Here is a 19698-nt window from a genome sequence, read left to right on the forward strand (position 1 = left end):
CACACTCCAAAATCCCTTGGTCAAGAGTCAAAGCACAAGCATGAACTGTGAGAATTTACTTCTCTAATGAAAGGTAGTCAGCTGCCTATTGCAATATCAAATTAAATTCGTAAAACTTACCAAAATCAGATGAACTCATTTGTACTAGGTTTTCCAGTCTGTATATCTGTTGCCTAATTAAAGGAATACAAAGATTTAGGGTATTTATATAGCTATAAGTTGTTTAACTCCACTTCAGTAAACATAAAATAGAACAGAGAAAGGTAAGAGCTGTTTCTTGCCTTGTAGCTCTGAAAAAGCTTACGGAAATGTAACTCAGAAAACAGTTTTAGTCAAATGGACATATCCAAGTGTGAAGGGATGACATTGAGTAGACTTTGTGCATGTTTATAAATCATTAAACACAGTAAAAAAATCCCCAAACAATTGTCTGAATATTGGGGAAGGCAAAAAACAACAATACAGACAAAAACCCCCAAAAAGCCATTCCCAGCAAGTGATCTTACCACAAGCATAACTCAGCTTCATATTTGACCACAGATTAAACCTAAAAGTTAGTTCTCATGGCATACACTCAGTACACACTAAATTAATCCACTTGTGAATGTGCCTTAGTGCATCCTGCCTGCAGCTTCTCTCATTCCTGCTCAGGGTGATCAGCTCCTGAACCCCAGGACAAAGCATAAACAGCAACACAAAGAGCAGAGTAAAAGGAGGTGTCTTTAGAAAAGTTAAAGCTCAGTTCAGTTTTGGAGAGGAAAGAGAACATTTTTAAAGAAGTCCAGTGCCACTGTAAATGAATATTTTTTACAAAAGCTGTAACATAGGTAAATACTTGGCCATATTCTGTAACAACTGTTATTTGCAAGTGGTCTTCCAGTAGAATCTCCACAGAAATAAAGCAGTACTAAACTGAATATATGAAAAGCACAACTGTGTCAGACAGACTTTAGAAAGAAAATGCTGCATAAATTGAGGAGAGAGCTCTGTCTCATTTCTTATACAGTCAAAGCAATAACTACTGAAGGATTCTAAAATAGGCTACTTGGATCTAACACAAATCAAATGTTCTTATGAAAAAAACCCTGAAAACTAGGAAGCATTTAAAAGACACAAGAAGCAACTAAAAGACAAAACTACAGGCTGTAACTTGCATATTAAAGTGCATACAGACAGTAAAATGATCTCCCTTCACTCTATCTTGTTTTCTTGGATAAAGCCATGTCAGCTACCCTTCCATCATTTAGGTGGGTTGTAGAGTTTTTTGTCTGTTTTGAAATCAAAGTTGAATTTCTGCCTGGATTTTTCAAGGCTTTCAACCACGAAAAAAGGAAGGAAGTCTGAAGCAGGAGGGCTTTATGAAACAGGGGTGTTGAGACTGGTGTTTAGAGAAGGAAGGTATGAGACAGGAGTGACAGAAAAAAAAAAAGAAAAATACTCCCCAGTGAATTGACAAAGACAGAACACAATGAGCTGATAAAAGTAAAGCACAAACTGGGCACAAGAACATAACAAAAATACCATTATTTAAATAAATCATTTTAGTTTCAATTTGCATTTGTGCCTCAAGGATTGATCCTCATGGCTGTTAATCATTAAATCATTTGATTTGCAAATACACATTCTGACAGATAAACTGGTACTCCTCTTTTTTAATCAAAGCTATATTATATTAATATACCCACTTAAATGGTTACATAGTCTCATTCACTTTGACTCACACTTCTCTCACATGAAAACCCGTAAGTAAAATTTTTACTATGCAATTACTATTTTAACTTGCAGTTCTGCAGTATACTGTTATTTATTACAATATTTAAAAACTGCAAATAATTTTTAATTACAATATTAAGTATAATCTCAGACATTAAAAGAGACTAATTTTCTGTAGGCATATATTTAAACATAGATATTACCTTTACTTCATAAACATAACTATTTACAGCCACCCTATCTTCAAAAACTACTATAACTTGTACTTAACACATTCAACTTCCACAGTGGAAAAAGCAGAAAAAGCAGTTTTTCTACTTTTAGTTGTCAACTGTTCTATAAATGAAAGTGTTCCATTTTATGACTGAAACAAATGAACTGAATGTCTTTGCAGACATTCCCCTTTGCAGAGGAACTTGTCACACCAAAAGACAACTTAGCAACCAAACACTTGGCTAAGAGTTAGCTGAAATCCATTATTCCTACCAGGTCAGTAGGTTTTAAAGAATATACAGCTTGAATAACTTAAAAACCACATTATACCTTATGTTCATCTCTATTACAATTACAGAGCAATTTACATTACAGGAAAAAAACTTTAAGAATAGCCATTCAATTCAACATTCCTGTGTCACTGCCCAGTGATTTTATGTTAATGAGCAGTTAAAAAATCAGACTAAATACTGAAACTTTTAACTAAATTATACTCCCATCTCCCACTTTATCACTTTGGGGGTCTTTTACAAAACACAGTGAGGTCAAAGCTTGCATCAAGCAAGCAAAGCTAAATAATAGTGCTTTTAATACACTTCCAGTCATCTATGTCACCCTGTTCCCACAAGCCAGACCCTATTAATCATGTTGCACACCATGCCCTTGGTCATACCCTAAAGGGATGGAAGAATTCCCTGCAAAGAAAGGGACGATGGAACACACCGCATATATCTGTGAAATCATACAAAAGCTCCTCTCCCATCCACTCTGTATGTGCTGTACATCCTGAGGATTATCAGTAGAAAAGAGGATTATCAGTGATCTGTGTATTTGCATTGACCAGATTAAGCATCTACATTGAATTAGTCAAACACTGAGTAACTGTATCTGAAGAGATTGCTGAAGCTATCCTAATCCAAACAATTGAAGAAAGCACTGCATCCAGCATTTATAGTATTTGATTTTTAACCTCCACTTTCCTTTATGCACAAAAAAGGACTAAAAATCTTCAAAAGACAACTTCAGTTATATGGGCAGCACAATCTCATTCATTCAAGGAAATCTTATATAGTCTATTCATATAATTCTGAAGATAGAGCCTTCTAAATTAACCCCAACACTCTGTTTAATAACTATACTTAATTTTTTTTATCTGGTGATGCCTCAGATATGCACCACACTACTTAGAAACTTAATAATAAGTCACATAATATTAAGAACCTGTGACACAATGTACTTCTTCCTGCAATTCCATCTGTGTCCTATCCATCACTTACTGGAGCACTAAACAGACAGCATTAATCATTTTTAGATGCATTGCACAGCCCAGTCTTTCATGGTGTTTTAAATGTGAAGTTTGTAACACCCTTACAGAAGGTATAATTACAGATGTGGATTAATTATAAAATACAATGTTATCATACCTAAGTAATCCAAAGAGAAATCCACAGGATTCAACTAATGCCATTTCAGTAACCCACTGAAAGCCAAACAATTCCACTGTATTTTCTTCATAGTCATTTGGAGAAGGATCTAGTCTCAGCAAAACCCTGCAAAATAGAGCCAACAATATTCATACATTTGCCAGTAATAAACCTATGGAGTACAATATCTACAGCTGGCTTATGTACCACCAATACTTTCTGAACGTATCAGCAACATGGACATGACAGATGTCTCAAAGACAGTTGTACCTTTCAGAGCAATATGATCTATAGAAATACAACTCCTAGCTTCAAAAGTAAAAACAGGATATAGCCACAGGTGACAAGCAGATTTGGGAAATAAAAATTAACAAGTTACCCTCTTGAAGTATTTTCATACTTACAAAGGGGCGGAGACATAAGACACAGACTGTGAAGAGAAGATGCTGCTGTGTAAGATAATCCACTGCTCTGTATGCTTGAGATCTGTCTCAAGGCACACTATATACCTAGTAACTAATGCTAGAACATACATTTATTCATTTCATAATATTTATACTGAACACACTGCTAAAAGCACACTTTTAGGCAGGTGAACAGATGAGGCTCAAAATGGTACCTTGTCACTATAACTCAGGCTAACACTAGGCCATAATTACCCTTTGCTCTTGTTAAAGAAAAATTAAATAACACCAGAATTATCATTTTACTCAAAGTGGAGAAAATCAGACACTTGTGTTGTTAAATTAAATAACACCAGAATTATCATTTTACTCAAAGTGGAGAAAATCAGACACTTGTGTTGTTAAAACATTATAATTGTGCAAATAAAAAAATGTTTCATTAACATGAATTAAAAAAAAAATTGCAGCAAACTGCATGACAGCATGGTAAATTATTTCAGAATTTTCCAACTGCCTTTCATAAAATAATCCCACATAGAGGCAGCTCAATTCTCTAATATGTAAAAACTATTTTTATTTTAAAAATTAAAAAGATATACCAGGCAAGCACTTAGTTTCCATTATATTACACACCAAGTTCTTATTCTGCTTGAACTATGCACTAGTTCCAATTTCGTTCTCAGAGGCAAAAAGAGAATCTGCTGAATAATTGGCCCAACCTTCCATAACACTTTAATTCACCTGGTAACTTTCTGAACACTGGACTGTTTTGAAGCCTCCAGCAACTAAATCCAGCTACCCCAGTTCCAAGCAACAATGACAGAAGAGTCCCTGACATGGAGGCTTTTCCAGGACTTTGCAATCCAGGTAGACAACGTGAACAAACAGTGGAAGAACAGTGTTATCACAACTATAGTGACTGGGAAACCTGTCTACATACAAGCTCCTCAGTGAGTTTTAATGACAGAAACAACTTCAGGTGAAATGTTTCCTTATCAATGTGGAATCCACTACTGATATATTCATGCAGATACAGGATCCCTATGACATCAGAACCTTAAATCCAGAACGCATGCAAGGGTAAAGCTTTGAGAAAGATGGTCTTGAAGCTACTAGGGCCAGCTCCAGAAAGTTGGCGAAGCCAGGCAGAGTGGAAAAGAGAGAAAAATGGCCAGCATTTATTAGAGCAGATGACTAGGAAAAGCAGCACTGAAGCTCCACAAAAATTCAAGTGATCTCAGATGCTGCTGCCCAACAGGCCAGTTTTGAATTATCCTAACAGGCTTGTAAATGTCCATTACAGTATCTTAAAAGTAAGTTCAGAAAGCTAAGAACTGCATCTAGAGCACCGTTCAAAGCTGTTTATCAACACATCAGCGCTTCCCACTTTGATATCACCAAGCTGATTTCAGCACCGGAAGAACAAACTGATTTGGAAACCTGTCAGCACCAAACATGAGAGGAAACAACATCTAAAAAGGCTTTTATATTTGTAATTCAAAAAAATCCCTTACCTCTTAAGAGACCCACTTGCTAAATAAGACTCTGCAGAGAACCCTCTCCCTCCATTTTGGCTGTCAAAGGCACAAGAAAAGAAAGCCGGCCTTGAGTTCTCATGCTCCACTTCCATCGCCAGCTCCAAGCTGTCAGTGAGAAATGGGGATGTGGAGGAAGCACCACAGTCATCCTCCATTGTTTTCACCTGGCCCAGAAAAAAATAGTTGAATACAAAAATACTCATAGCATTTCTTCAAATGAACGTCTCATTGTTACAACTCCACATCGTCCTTCAGCTCAAGTGAGGACACAGATCTGGCCAACTGCAACACTGAAGTAAAAGCCACCAAGAAGGGCAATCATGGTCACATGCCCTGTCACACAATTCTGCACCTTTGTGCAACCACATCTTCCTCACTGAACAGAGCCTACTCAAGAAGACACATCAGTGACTTAAAAAAAACCCCAAACATTTTCTTCTGGTTTGGCTCTCTAAATTAATTAGTGATGACGTTAGACTAGCAGTAGGTTATAACATGAGGCAGCAATGCATTACAAAGCAACACTGCATTTTATGACCAGAGTAGCTATGCTATGGAAGTACATCATGTACTTGAGGCTCACAATATTAAAAACAAAAATCTAACTACCTAGTAATCTGAAAAAAAAGAGAAACAAAACCAAAAAAGGATTACCATGTCCAATAGAAGTTCACTGTACAGATAATATTAGTGTATTCATACTTTATACAATATACTGAAAGAGCAGAACTAGGCAACAGGTGTCAGAGAGTCCAATAAAAATGCACAAACAATATAACTAAAATGCTAAATTAAAGTTTTCAAATTCTTTGCGGGTAGATTTTGATATGGTTCTTGCCGGATCTAGTCAACACAATGGCTGGAGGTTGGTAATACAGAAGCTTAACTAAAATATTTGCTCAAGGGGGAAAAAAAAAGAAGAAAACAGTTTACGTTCTACTTTCTCACGTTCTCTATTAACAGTTTCCATTTCTCACTTTCTCTATTCACATTCCTGTGGAGCAGGCGGCTGGGAAAGCAGGAAAATAATGATTTGTGCTCCAGTTTACAGCCAGACCCTGTGGAGGGGTGTTGGGACAGCTGAAGGGAATGCTCTCAGCCACAAGGGCTCCAGGAAAGCCGTTCAGTTCGGGGAACCAAAATCGCCCCACAGGACAGAAACCCCTGGGGGAACAGTTACATAAGAGGGCAGCTCTTCCCGGCCATAGCTCCCATCCGTTCCATACCTGTCTACCACATCCCTGACGCAGCAGAAACAAATGAACACTTTAAGCACCTCCTGGTCCTCCAAGCAGAACCTTCCAGTCGGCTGCAATCGGCGGGCAGCAGCTGCAAAGCGGCGGGAACAGCGCTGTGGGCCGCCGGGACGCGCCCACGAACACGACCCGCACGTGGAATGCCTGGGCCCCGCACCGCCGCCCTCTGCCCAGTGGCACTTCCCGGCCGGGCCAGCCCCGGGCGGGCGCCACAGGGACTCGGGCGGTTCCTGCGCTGCCGCTGCCGCGGCCCCTCCGCGCCCGGGCCCGTTCCGTACAGCCCGCGCGCCGCCGCCAGCCGCGCACTGCGCAGGCGCCAAGGCGCCCATTGGCCGCCGGCCGCTCCTCCCCGGCCGCGCTTCCTCCGCCCGCTCCGCCTCCTCCCGCCCCGGTTCCTCCCGCCCCGCCTCCTCTCCGGCACGGCAGCGCCTGCCCCGGCTCCCGCCCGCTCCGCCTCCTCTCCGGCATGGCAGCGCCTGCCCCGCCTGCAGCGCCTGCCCGGGCTCCCGCCCTCTCTCTCCCGCCCTTCCTCGCCCGCTTCCTGTCCCCGTCCCGCCCAGCCCAAGGCGAAGCGCCGCCCGCCGCTCCTCCCAGGACTGACCGGCCGGCGGGTTTCTTTCGGCTGGGTGTGCTTTGGCGGGCCCGCCACCACAGGTGGTTTCTGGCCACCTCGCACATGAACGGCACCGTGTTGCCGCTGGTGTTCGGGTGTTCGCCTGTCTCCCTTGTGCCCACAGAATCGTGGAACCATAGAATGGCTTGGCTTGGAAGGGGCATTAAAGATCATCTACTTCCAACCCTGCTGAGGTGACTTCAAATACACCAGGGTGTTCAGAGCCCCATCCAGGCTGGGATAAAACCCCTCCAGGGATGGGACATCCACAGCATCGCTGTTCAACCTGTTCCAGTGCCAAACCACCCTTACTGTAAAGAATTTCTTCCTAACACCTAATATAAACCTACTCTCGAATTGAACCCATTCCCCCAGTCCTGTCTCTACATGCTGTTGTAAATTAGTCTTGGCCCATCTTTCCTGTAAGTTCTCTTGTACTGCAACTGTCCCCTACCTTTCTCTGGTGTCTTTCTTGTCTAGACTTTACTTGAACCTCATTTCCCTTCTCCTCAGCTTTCTCAGTTCACTCATTCCCATGTTCCCTCACAGAGATGGGCAGGAGGCTCTCCTGGTCTTTTCTGATGTCTTACATGTGGAGATCCAGCTTTCCTATGTCTGCAGTGTAATGCTCATATCCCCAAACACACACAATTGCCATCAAGCTTGGGAAGTGGTGTTCAGAGCATTTGAAATTCAAGCTGAGTATCACTCCTACCATTTACTGCAGCATCTCCATTGGGTGTCACAGCCACCCCAGAATGGGCACCAGGGCAAAAGTCCTAAACCCTGTGCCTGGCATAACTTAGCTTAAAGTGCCTGCTGTGCACCTAGAGGCTTCTGGGTCTTTTTTTTTTTTTTTTTTTTTTTTAATGTTATATTATTTTGGATTGTTGTGGTTTGATTTTATTTCAAAATGAATGCTTTTCCATTTCTGCCTGGATTTTGGGTGCAAAATAGCAGCAGTGCACTAAACTTCCTTCTAGTAAGAAAGTTGCTATAAAAAGTTTTGCTGCTGCTGCTACAGCTTGCTCTGAAAGCTTTGCTGTGATTTAAAATGCTTCATTTGCTCCTGTGTCTGTAAAAATCTCTCATTTCCTTCTTTAAATTCCTGTCTAATTAAAAAAACAGTACATCATGGTTAAATAAAACTGTACCCAGGATAACCCTGATTTCCATATGCAGATTTATCTGCACTGACAGCCCCCTCTCCCTCTCTTAGTCTTTCTGTTTCCTCTCCCTCCCTCACTCTCCCTCTTTCTCTTCCCCTCTCTTTCTCTCCTTGTCTTTTTGTCTCTTTATGTCTATTGCATTATGCCTGAATAATTTTCAGTCTTTTTTTTCCTCCCCTCTTGCACGCACATGCTAAAATAACTAGACAAAGATGCAAGGTGGTTGCTGCAGTCCCTGTCTCTAGGACAAAACCAAGAAAGCTTGTGATTGCAATGCCACCTTTCCTTTTTTTTTTTTTCTCTTCTTTTTTTCTTCCCCAGCCATGCTTGGTGATTAAACTTCCTCAGGATGGGGAAGAAAAAGGAGCTGAAAATGAAATAGGGTTGAGGAAAAATCCCATTGCAGCAGCTGCAGCCAGTGGTGTCTGCTGCCAGATGTGCGAAGGTTCCTGGGGTCCTTGTCACTAAAAGGCAGTATTCAAATATTTGGAGACAAAAGCTGCATCCTCAGTGATCATTTTCTTTATTTAACATGGCAGCAGGCATCGTGTGGGGAAAAAATCAACATGCTGGATGTTGAATCGGACTTTTCTCCTTTCTGGGATGAAAGGATGTTATCTATCCCGTGCCAAGAGGGAACTGAGGTAAGAGAGCTGATCCAGCTTGTTTTTTTTCCTAGCATATTTCCTAAGCATCTTTCCTGAAACAACCTATATATATATATGAGTGTGTCTGTGTGTGTGTGTGTATAGATGTTTCTATGTTTGTATATTTGTGTATTCGATTTCAAGGCAGTGAGCGGTAATGCTTTTTTTTCTCTGCCTTCACATCAACCCAGAGAAAGTTAATTCACAATATATATTCAGAGCTTGTTCAGAAGGGTCGTTTTGTGTGATTTTTTTTTGAATACCTTTTTGTTTCCAGAGAAGACTTCAGCAGTGACATCATGGTCGGCTGCTGATATTAAACCCTATTTTCAAAGTCTGTAAAAAAAAAAAGCCAGTAACTTTGTGATAAGAAATTGTGCAGGAGATTCATATGCTCTGTTTTTCGGTTGCACTCTAAATATTGGAAGTCTTATTAAAGCGATAGTGAGAATTTTTTATTATTATTATTTCTAGCACAGAAGCGATGAATGCTGCATAATTAAGTACAGTATTTAATTTGGCTGTTGTGAAGCAAAAGAATAAGGTAATAATTTTTATTGTACTAATCAGACTCAAGATGTTCTCTGTGTTAATTGGGTTAAAAAAATTGCAGTACTTATTAGAAATTCTAATTTCACAATGCAGCACTGACAATAAGCTCAGCCAGTGAATTATTCACATCTTTAATTTGCTCTCTTAATGACAGTGTTCTGTAATCAGAGTGCAGCGACTGCTTCCTATGCATTATGTATGATGTTCAGGACTTAAATGCAGGACATTATGAAGCCTCTCAGTGGCTCAGTAATTAGTTTTCCACAAGACAGGGCTTAGATATTCACAGATAAAAGTCTACAGCTGAGATAATGTTAAGGTGGTGACTCATGCTAACAAAAGCAGGGAAGTTCAAATTTAATGCTGGAACTGCTCTCCGTTCTCCCTCATTGTGCGTAGGGGCAGGGGGAGGGGAGGGGAGGGAAGTCTCCCAGAGTAGCCCGGCACGGTGAGTGCGCCCTGGGCACGGCCCGCGGGGGCAGCCCGGGCTCCTTCCACCCCGGGCCGGGCTTTTGGCAACTTTGCCGATGGGAGGGTGGAGGCGGAGCTGCCTTTGGTGCCTCCTTGTAGTTGTTGTGAGAAGGGCAGTAGTGTACACACTGTCAGAGAGCAATCGTGTGTAGGTGAGATGTATTTTAAAGGATTTCATTTGAAGCACTGACGTTGGTAACTTTGTCAATTTACGGTGTTTTGAGTGGGAGCTACTTTGTTATGTGTAGGAACTTTGAGAACACCTGATACTCGCTATATTGCAGTTGTACCTACTTCAGCTGTCATTGTCCTTATACATTTTAGAAAGTGTATTTTCTCGTAGTTTAGTTCTCACTATCCAAAAGATGAACTGTGGTGCGGGTTTTTTCTTTTTGTCTTGGATCAGTTACCTGGTGTTAGATCAAGTGGTTTAAATGTAGGGAATAAGTATGGCTATGTAACTTTCCTACTTCTACACGCTGCTTATTGTAGAATATTAGGCAAGGATATTGAAATGAAGCTGGAAAATTATAGGTTTTCTGAACTTAGTTGCTAATCAGGCTGGGACCTGCACGTTTGTCCTGTGTTCTCCCTCACATTAATCAGACATTTTTATTGGAAGCAAAATAACTGAGTAGAGAAGGTTCTTTACTTTGCGTTAACTCTCCAACGGCTCCAAAGACTTGTGGCCTTGTACAGCATTGTGATTCTAATTATTAAATTTGATCTGCCTGTAAAAAGTTTAGGCTTAAATCAAAAACAAACAAACAAAACACTAAAGATCCCAACCTAACAGTAAAGTAGAGATATGATAATAAGAACTTGGAGTACATCTAGATTTTTAAAGCATAATATTGTAAAACTAATTCCTTTAAATTTTTCAGCAGAGTCTACATCTGGAATTCAGTGTTACTAGCAGCTGTTGCTAATGTTGTTTGGCCTCAAGGCCATGGGACATGTTACTAAGTAATTGCTTTCAGCAAGCAAAATCCTATATCCTATGGCTGGATCAGATATTGGTTGTAAATAGTCCAGCCCTGAAAGTCATTATCATTAAACTGTTGAATAAAGAAGCTGCAGATTGGATCAATGTAGCTAGGTGATTCATAGATTATATCAGAATCCAAGTGATTGTGTATATGAAGAACCTGATTTGGTCTTTTCCAGAAAAAGTACTTTCCTTCCAAGTCAAGATCCCCCAGCAAGTGGGTCACTCACTACATGGCTACAATTCTTCAGTCACTTCAGCATGGAATCATACAATTGAAACTTATTCCCTAAAGGTGTCATACCTGCCCCCTCTCTTCCTCCAAAGCCACAATCAATCAAAGTTGTCTTTTTAAGTGAGCCCTTGCCTGTCTGCCTGAAGATTTGTTATGATTACTTACCTGAGTGAGTTATCTATTCCAGCATTTCACTAGTCTTCCCATTAGAATGTTTTTTGTGCTTGCTGATCTTAAACTTAACCTGCTAAAAGTAAATTACTTCAGCCCATTAGTTTTTGTTAGTCAGTAGTTACAGGGATTTTTATTTTCCTCTTTGCCCCAGACTCACATATTTGAGATTCTCAGTCATGTTTCCACTGTGTTATTCTTTTAAACAATCCCTGGTTTTTGTTTTCTTCTTTATAGAAAAAAGCCCCTAATATTATTCTTGTATTTCTTTAATTTTTGTTGCTGTGATCTGGACTCTCATTATTTCTACTTCCTTGAAATGCAGTGTTCTAGACTTAGATGTAATTTCATATGCCATTTAAGTTCTATATTTTCACTTAATGAAATGGTGTTGTCACTTCTTAAGAAAATCTATTTTCCCTGAGAAAATGACTTGCACATGGTGAGTACAAAGACATCTATTAACCCAGGCTAGAGTCTAGGGTATCTACAGTACAATTGGAAAAGGTGCAGCATGTGTTTGAACATGTTTTTAATTCAAGGATTTATGCTTCTAGCAGGAGTCTTTATGGATATTGTTTCCAATATCCTTGTCTCACAGGATAAGTACCTGTGACTGACCTGATTAGTGATGCCCAGATGTGAGCTATCCAGCTGTGAAGAATATCTGAAGTGTTCAATCCTCAGGATTGTTTCAAGTTGAACTATTGCAGAGTTAAACTTTTTTAACAGTGCCCATGTTATAAAGTAGATGGGGGGTTAGCAGTTAAAATCTGAACTTTTCCAGTCAGATTAGACAATCTGAATTTGAGGCACTAATACAAGCAGGTGAGAATACTGTTTTACAAAAGTGGCAAGTGTTTTACTAGCCATCAAAAATAACAGTCCGTGGTTAACTGTGCAGCAGTGTGTTTTAGGCAAAAAAACCCCAAACATTTAGAAAGTTATCACATTCTAACTAGCCTAGAAGTTTGACTCTACATCTGAGCTATGCATGTGGGAAAGAGCCAATTGCTGTCTACCCAATCTGTTGGGGTAAAGTGGAGGTCCATTCAGTTTTAGCTCAGAGAAGGGAAGGGCCCAATATCTTTCCTGGGTCAGAGGAAGAGAGTTCATACTATCCTTTAATTGTCATGGCATGGGAGGAGAATTGCATTTATGAAGTCCAAATGGAAATCATATGTCTGAACAGTTAAAGATGACTGGCTATGCTTCCAGAAGATCAGGTTTAATAAGTTAAAAAAGACATAGGGATACCAAGAAAAGTTTTGAGGACCTTTACATGGTTACACAGACATCTAGTTCATATATCTGCAATGTATTTTTAACTTTTACTGTCCTCTTACTGATATGTGGCTTCTCTTGTTTAGGAATATTGCAAGTCTTTTGGAGTGATCTGATTCATATTTCTTTATTTGTTCATATATCAAAAAGCAAGAAAAATAGTTTCAACTCTGTTCAGTTTTATTGAAAAAAGTTATGAAAAATCCATCCATAGTATATTTCCAGGAGTGGTATTTTGTACTTTTGTTTATATTGCTCCAGGCTTAAGTACCATGATAAATATTAGGTTCTGAAGTGGTATGATGAGTTAAGTATTTCTAAATTCCTTATCTTAATCTGGCCTAATAATGCAGTCTTTTCACATGCATAATTCCCATGAAAGCCAGTGGGAGTACTACATTATAGAAGGAATGATAGATACACATGACAAGATGTCTTCATTTTGAGTCATTGTTTTAACTTGATTGACAAAGAAGAAAGTTGACTAAAGGAAATATATACTGAGAGTGGGAAGAAGGTTATTGATAATACTTTTAATTCTAAATTTATCTGTTTCGCCACTGAAATATATGTGCCAATAGAATGACAGTAGTCAGAATATCTGATGGAAATCTCAAATGAATTTATATTCACTAATGCTTTCTAGGAAACATTTCACAAGTAGAACATATGCATTCTAGTCTGTAAAATTCTATAACTGACTCACTATGAAGAATTCCAACCTATATATAAACCTATGTATATATTATGTAAAATAGAATAGTGATAAATATTCATAATATAAACCAGTTTGGCTTTTTTTTTTTTTTACAAAGTCAAGCTGGGAATAACATAATATACTGGATGAGTTCAAATACTCAATTTTCTGTAAAATGTAAATCCATAAAACTTAGCAGTTCTTACCTGTATCTGTAGTAGGCCAGAAAAAACAGTAGTAGGAATACTTAATACTGTACAAAAGCATCTCACTGCTTCCAAGTGGCTTTTCTTCTGTGTTATCATCTGTACTTATTTTCTGTACTGACTCTCATCCAAGGAACTACTTCATACCCTTATCAAACCTGAGTTTTCATTTCTTGTGTGCTAATTTTTCTGCCTTTCTTTTTAAGCTTTTCTCCATACTCTTTTTGAAGCTCACGAGGCTTTTGCTATTCCCAAAGCATGCCTCCTGAAAATTCTTGTTTTGTTTCAACATGTGTTTGCAACAATCCTTGAAATCTTCATATCACACTGGTTTTTTTTCATTGTTTTCTTAAGTATCCCGTTTCTTGTCTCTTGCAGTCTTTAGATTGCAAGACCATTGATGAAAACAAGGGGTTTTTTTCTGTGCTTCAAGAGAGAACAAAATAAAGGGGTTGAGACTCTAATAGTAGGAATACAAAAAGTATGTGAAGTTAATTTTAACTGCAACCCTTCTAATCCCTAGTAACACGGGCTTTTCAACTTGTAACAACTTCTTTGCCCCTTCATCTGGATTCTGGGAAGTTGACAGGTTAGAAAGAAGAAGAAAACTGAGAAATAAAGGGGCCAACTACAAGCAGAGCAGAACTTATCCTCAAAATATTCCTGTTCAGTGCCCTCTGTTTACTATTTTTGCTTCTCAATATAATACTTTGTCAGAGAGACCCTAGGTCCAATAAAATTATTCAGGAAGCTTTTTGTCTCTCAGGTACATAAATTCTTTCTGGTGTGTGGTGCACAGAGACATTACAGACTGTTGGTCCAGATGAAGGATTGTGTCAGTCCAGCTGTAGACTGAGGGGTTTGGGGTTTTTTTTCCAGAAGGAATAGCTTTAACTGAGTGGTTGTGGTGCAGGTGTCTGTCAGCATTTTGGTGTACTGTGTTGGTAATATCAAATATGAAGGTGTACTTGGAGAAGCTGAAGGCACAACTGTGCAGTCCAATATGAAGCTTAGCAGAAAGCTCTGACTTTATCACAGAAAGATATTTTGTCCATATCACAAACTTTTTGATGCAGAATTTTTTAAACCAGAATGTTTGCTTTGCCAGCACTGCATGGATTTTTAGTTGACAGTATTTGAATGAAGGCAGTTAATTTCAAAGTGGTGCAGTTCTCTGACTCCAACTATCACTCTCCACCTCGTACTGTCTAGTGCTGGGACAAAAGGCTGGGCTCCCACTTTGCCAGTCAGCAAAGCTCTTTCTCCTGACTTGTCCAGAGGCTGTAAGTTTAGAAAGCAGATTAATGTTTTGTGTGGATGTGAATGTGGATGTTACACAGTGTAAACCATATTTTCAAAGATGTGTAAAAAAAGCAAAATAGCTAGCTTTCACCAGCATAATTTCAGAATTACAGAAATCATTCAAGAAAGTGGATCTCCAATAAGCTTCAGCTGTGGTTTTCAGCACCACACTATTTTGTCCATTCTTGTGCAATCCCAGAAATATTCCCTTTTCCTTTTCTCAGTGCTTTATACTCTTTGCCTCAATGTAACCTGACAAAAAAAAATTCAGATGACTATTGGATATTTAGCATAATTTCAAAGATTTTGTATTTTAAAATATGTTGATTTTTATTTTGCCACTTTGAAGATTACAATAATATTTTTATAGTGGAAGGAAGGAAGTGCTCTGCATACCTCAGGTCCTCCTTTATCAACTTATTAAACAGATATAATTAGCAAAAATGATAGAAATGAGATGGCTCATATTCAGTTTCTCTTTCTATGTAGTTCATCTGCATGATTTCAGGAATTCACTTCATTCTTGCATCTCCATTCCTCAGCTGTGTAATAGAAAAAGAAACCTTCCTACTATTCACAGAATCTGAAGTTCAAATCTCTTTGGACAGTATGAATTTTCATGCAGATTTTGTCTCTTAGTGTGTCATTAAAGCACACCAGTGACATCTTAGGATTATTAAAGGCTCCTAGATACTCTGGGACTTGAGGAAATGTATAAAAACAGGTTGGTATGAGCAAGCATGGAGATTAACCAGTGTTTCCAATGGTCATCATAAGGAGTTCTGATGAGCATCTGTGTAGTGAGATTCTTGAAAGAGGTGGGGAAAGAGTTGATTTTTAAAATGATAAACACTTTGCAGAAGGGGTCATTTAATATGCTGCCTGTGAAACATCTTTTACATGAAACATCTTTTTATAACTTTATTTCAAGATTTGCAAGAGAAATTTGTCAAAATACTAATTATTAGAAGGAGCTCTGCATTGAAGCCTTCAAATTCAAATTATGTTCTCTACTTTTATTTTGCTTTTTGTCATGTTTTTGTGTTCATGCAAAGGCTTTGCACATTTTTAATATGATTTCCCATTGCTTTGTTTCTTAGAGCTTGGTATGAACACCATCATATAGCCCTGAAGCTTTTCCTCACCCATTTAGATTTCATTAACTATGGTACTTCAGTGAGTGGGATAAGGCTGTCTGAGCTGTGTCATGAAACTATTTTTTAGCTACTTATACTAAAAATATATTTATAAAATTATTTCCTATTAAGTTTGTGGAGTTTGTGTTGGCTTTTTTTCCCCTCAGAAAAAGTGATTAGTGAAGAAAGGATGACCTTTCTCTTTAAAGGCATAACAAAACATAACAGGAACCAGTAAAAACAAAAGCTTTAAAAATGTAGCTAGAAATCAGTCCAGGTTGTCCAAATATGAGCTGTTAGCCACTACACTAAGGACACTGGATACAGATACTATTTTTATCAGTTGTTATCAAAGCCTTTGCCAAAGTAAATGAACTTACCCTTCATTTTGCAGATGTCCTGGCTACCTAATTTGTAAAACATGGGTGTAAAGTGATGTAATCTTTGTTTTGACAGCAACAACTCAAATAAATATAGCTGAAACAGGCATTCTGGCTGAAGAGTTCACAATAACAAACTTTAACATGACTGAACAAAGGAGCTATTCTGCAGTGTCTGTCAGTCATGGATAAAAACCAGAAGAGTTTTGTTCCTCTATCTGGTATCTAACCTTGGAAGGCCTCAGTCTGTAAGATAACTGCAAATAATGCTATTGTGATGATCCTATCTCCAGATATCCATGGTAGTGTGTGAATAGGAGCTGTATTATCCTTTTGGCAGAAAAAGGTTACACTAGATAGAAGGGTGAGGATGATGTTGTATGACTAGATCTGAAATCTCGAGGGAAATTTCTTTCTGGCAAGAGAGAAGAGGAAGTTTGTCTGTCTGAACTAGTTTTCCATTCTGTAAAATCTCTTAAATTTTTTTCTGTCTCCACTATTTTTAATAAACACACACACAGAAGCTGAAAGGAATTATATATATATATATATTTAGAGACTTCTCAGGTTTCCTGATGAGAGTTTTGTGTTGCAATTTTCCAGGTATCCTTGCAAGACTTAGAAGTACATTAAACTTCCCTTGTTGTCAGGCTGACATATGCAGTTTAAACTTGGAGCAGTAAAAGTAGAGAGCAATGAGAATAAATTGACAGCTGTCCCACAGCAAGCTAAAACCAGAGAAATGAAAGTACCTTATGAAAACTGTATTGGAAAATCCATCTCAACTACTGGACATAGGTAATGAATCATACCTAATTGCATGTTGCATATTCTAATAGATTTAACAATACTTACCAAAATAAGGAAGCCACTCTATTTGAAAAATGAAAATTATGCAATGGTGTCATATAACAGATTAGACCTAATAATTTCAAGTACGTTGGTAAAAGCTGTAAAATTGTGCTGTAATTACATTTAGAGCTAGATGCTTTTAGTCAACCTTTTCCAGTAAAACAACACTCCAAAGATATTGTAATTTATCCCCTGCTCAGACTGATGTGGTTCTCAATATATGGCTATCCTTTGTGGACTAAATTAAAAAAAATAACCTCTTCCACCTCCACACTGAGTACAAATTCAAGCTGAACATTCCAAGAGATTCTGAAAGCCCATCTTAGAGGAAGAGCTGAGTCAATGGACCTCTCTTATCACTTTTTCTTTGGGGAAAAAACCCCAGGTTTTCAGAGGTGCATTGAATGAATGGTATTTGTGTTTCACCGAGGGATGAATTATAAGCAGCCCTCACCACTCTGAGCACATACTGCTGACCCCTGCACTTTGATGGGAGAAGTTTGGATGGGAAAAGCATAGTCCCTTGTCCTGGTGCATGAACAAATATGGTTCTTAGTAAAAAAACCCAAACAAACCCTAAAAATTTACCATTTGCAATAGTGGTGAAAATTTACAGTTTTATTTCAGTGTGATGCACAGCTGCTCACTGAGGCAGACATTTGAATAGACAGATATTTGAGAAGAAATTCTTCCTACACTAATAAAAGGAAAAATATTTTTGTTTGTTTGTTTGGCGTAATGAACACAACAGACAATATTGTTGGTTGAAATGATTAAAATAGTTTTGACCTCATCTAGAGTCTAATTAAGCTGAATTTTAATTTTTTAATGGAGGGTATGATATCATAAATCGTGCAGAAGCAATTAAAAAGAAAGCCAACAGGGAGCTCACCAAGAAACTTGAAAAAGAGAATGAATGTCACAGTTTGACTGCCATTCAACTTTTTGGGTATTTACCAAGAGAGAACACCTTTGTACTGCTCAGTAAAGCAGCTGGATGACAAAAACTTGCCAGGTTTGTGGAACAGAATGTGTTGGAGAACTTACAGTGAAAATCTGGCAATTTAATTCAAAATAGATTTATTTTAGAGTTTTTAAAAAATAGCAGCTGGTTATTTAGTAACAGCAGTTTCAGATACTTCAGGATCAGGTTTTCTGAATCTTTATTTTGTGGAAATTGTTTCTTGTTCCTGACATTTTAGAATTCACATTTTTGACTGCTTTTGAGTATTTTAATTTTGATTTTATGTATTTAGCTAAGTTATACATTAGATATTCACCGTAGAGCAGGGAGCATTTTTAGATAAATGTTGCCAGTCATCTTTACTAATTGAATAATCTCTTGTATATTAGCACAGTGGTTTAATCTTTTTGAAATCAATACTGTATCTTAATACTTCTTAGAGTGAGCTATTATTAGCAGGGAATCAGCTAGATATATGAGATAATCAAAGCTACACAAAAGCCACCTATCCATTATAAAAAAACAGTATGATAATTAACCCACAAGATTCTTCCTGACCCTAAACTGAGGATCAATCAAGCTGCTTGTGTTATATTTGAAGTGCAAGTACACTGGCTAGGATCTCAAAAATAATAGCACTGAACTAGCATAGTATTTTTTCTGAGCTGCTGTATGGTACATCTTAACACAGCAGCTAAATTGAACACAGATTTGTGCTGGCGCTGCCTACTTCTGCTTCCGGACGTGTCTTGATCTGAACGAATATTTGGGATGTCTTCCCAGTATACAGTGTTGCAAATACAAATTGCAATCTCCCTCCATATTCGTTTTGAATAGTAGATTTTTGAAACTTGAGGTTTAAAATGTTAACGCTTCTCAAAATATTATTAGTTGACAAGACAAAGCAGTATTCTATTTTACGAGAGTTAACACTGTTTATGAACTCTCTCTCATTCCAGCTCAACTGTAAACATTGTTAATAAAGCCAAGTAAATTGTCGTGGGAGTCTCACTATCATACAACAGTCTGATATGAGATTTTTTCCTATTTAAATTCTGCATAGTTAAGTTACAGTAATAACAGAAGTGATATAATCCATGTCTTGTTACTAACAGTGTTCTCCAACTGCTGCTTTCAACCTATATTGGATGCTGAGCCAGTTGGACTTTTGATCTGATCCCATTCAAATGTTCTTAAAGCAACTGTTATATTAAATCTGATCCAAAGAATAGATGAGCTTCCTATTGCAAAGAAAACAGTGTGGCATAGTAGCAAAATGCACGTTTCCTTACACGTTGCACATTTCCCTAGTTATTTGCAGCATTTTTTGGCAGAATGTTAGAAAAAGTAGAAGCTATTAAAGATACTTCAATTCCATACCATTTTGGACATTTTTTATGGGCACAATTCTTGATGATCAAGAGCAGTGAGAACTAGATTGCCTATTTTGGTTATTAAAACAAGATTTGTGGAAGTTTGGTGC

The 19698-nt window shown here is 38.3% G+C and overlaps 1 protein-coding gene across 1 annotated transcript in view; it reads right to left on the minus strand.

Annotated features, from left to right (window-relative positions):
• MMS22L (MMS22 like, DNA repair protein) overlaps positions 1 to 6662 on the minus strand; it is an 88223-nt gene extending 81561 nt beyond the window's left edge. Inside the window, exons 1-4 of the mRNA XM_063153043.1 lie at positions 6569 to 6662; positions 5269 to 5456; positions 3351 to 3476; positions 121 to 173 (exon numbers count right to left, since the gene is read on the minus strand). Of these exons, the coding sequence (XP_063009113.1) occupies positions 121 to 173; positions 3351 to 3476; positions 5269 to 5447 (358 nt within the window). The 5' untranslated portion in view covers positions 5448 to 5456; positions 6569 to 6662. The remainder of the gene's footprint in view (positions 1 to 120; positions 174 to 3350; positions 3477 to 5268; positions 5457 to 6568) is intronic.
• Between the last annotated feature and the right edge of the window lie 13036 nt (positions 6663 to 19698).

Source organism: Melospiza melodia, chromosome 3 (genome assembly GCF_035770615.1).
Source record: "Melospiza melodia melodia isolate bMelMel2 chromosome 3, bMelMel2.pri, whole genome shotgun sequence".
Taxonomy (NCBI): Eukaryota; Metazoa; Chordata; class Aves; order Passeriformes; family Passerellidae; genus Melospiza; species Melospiza melodia.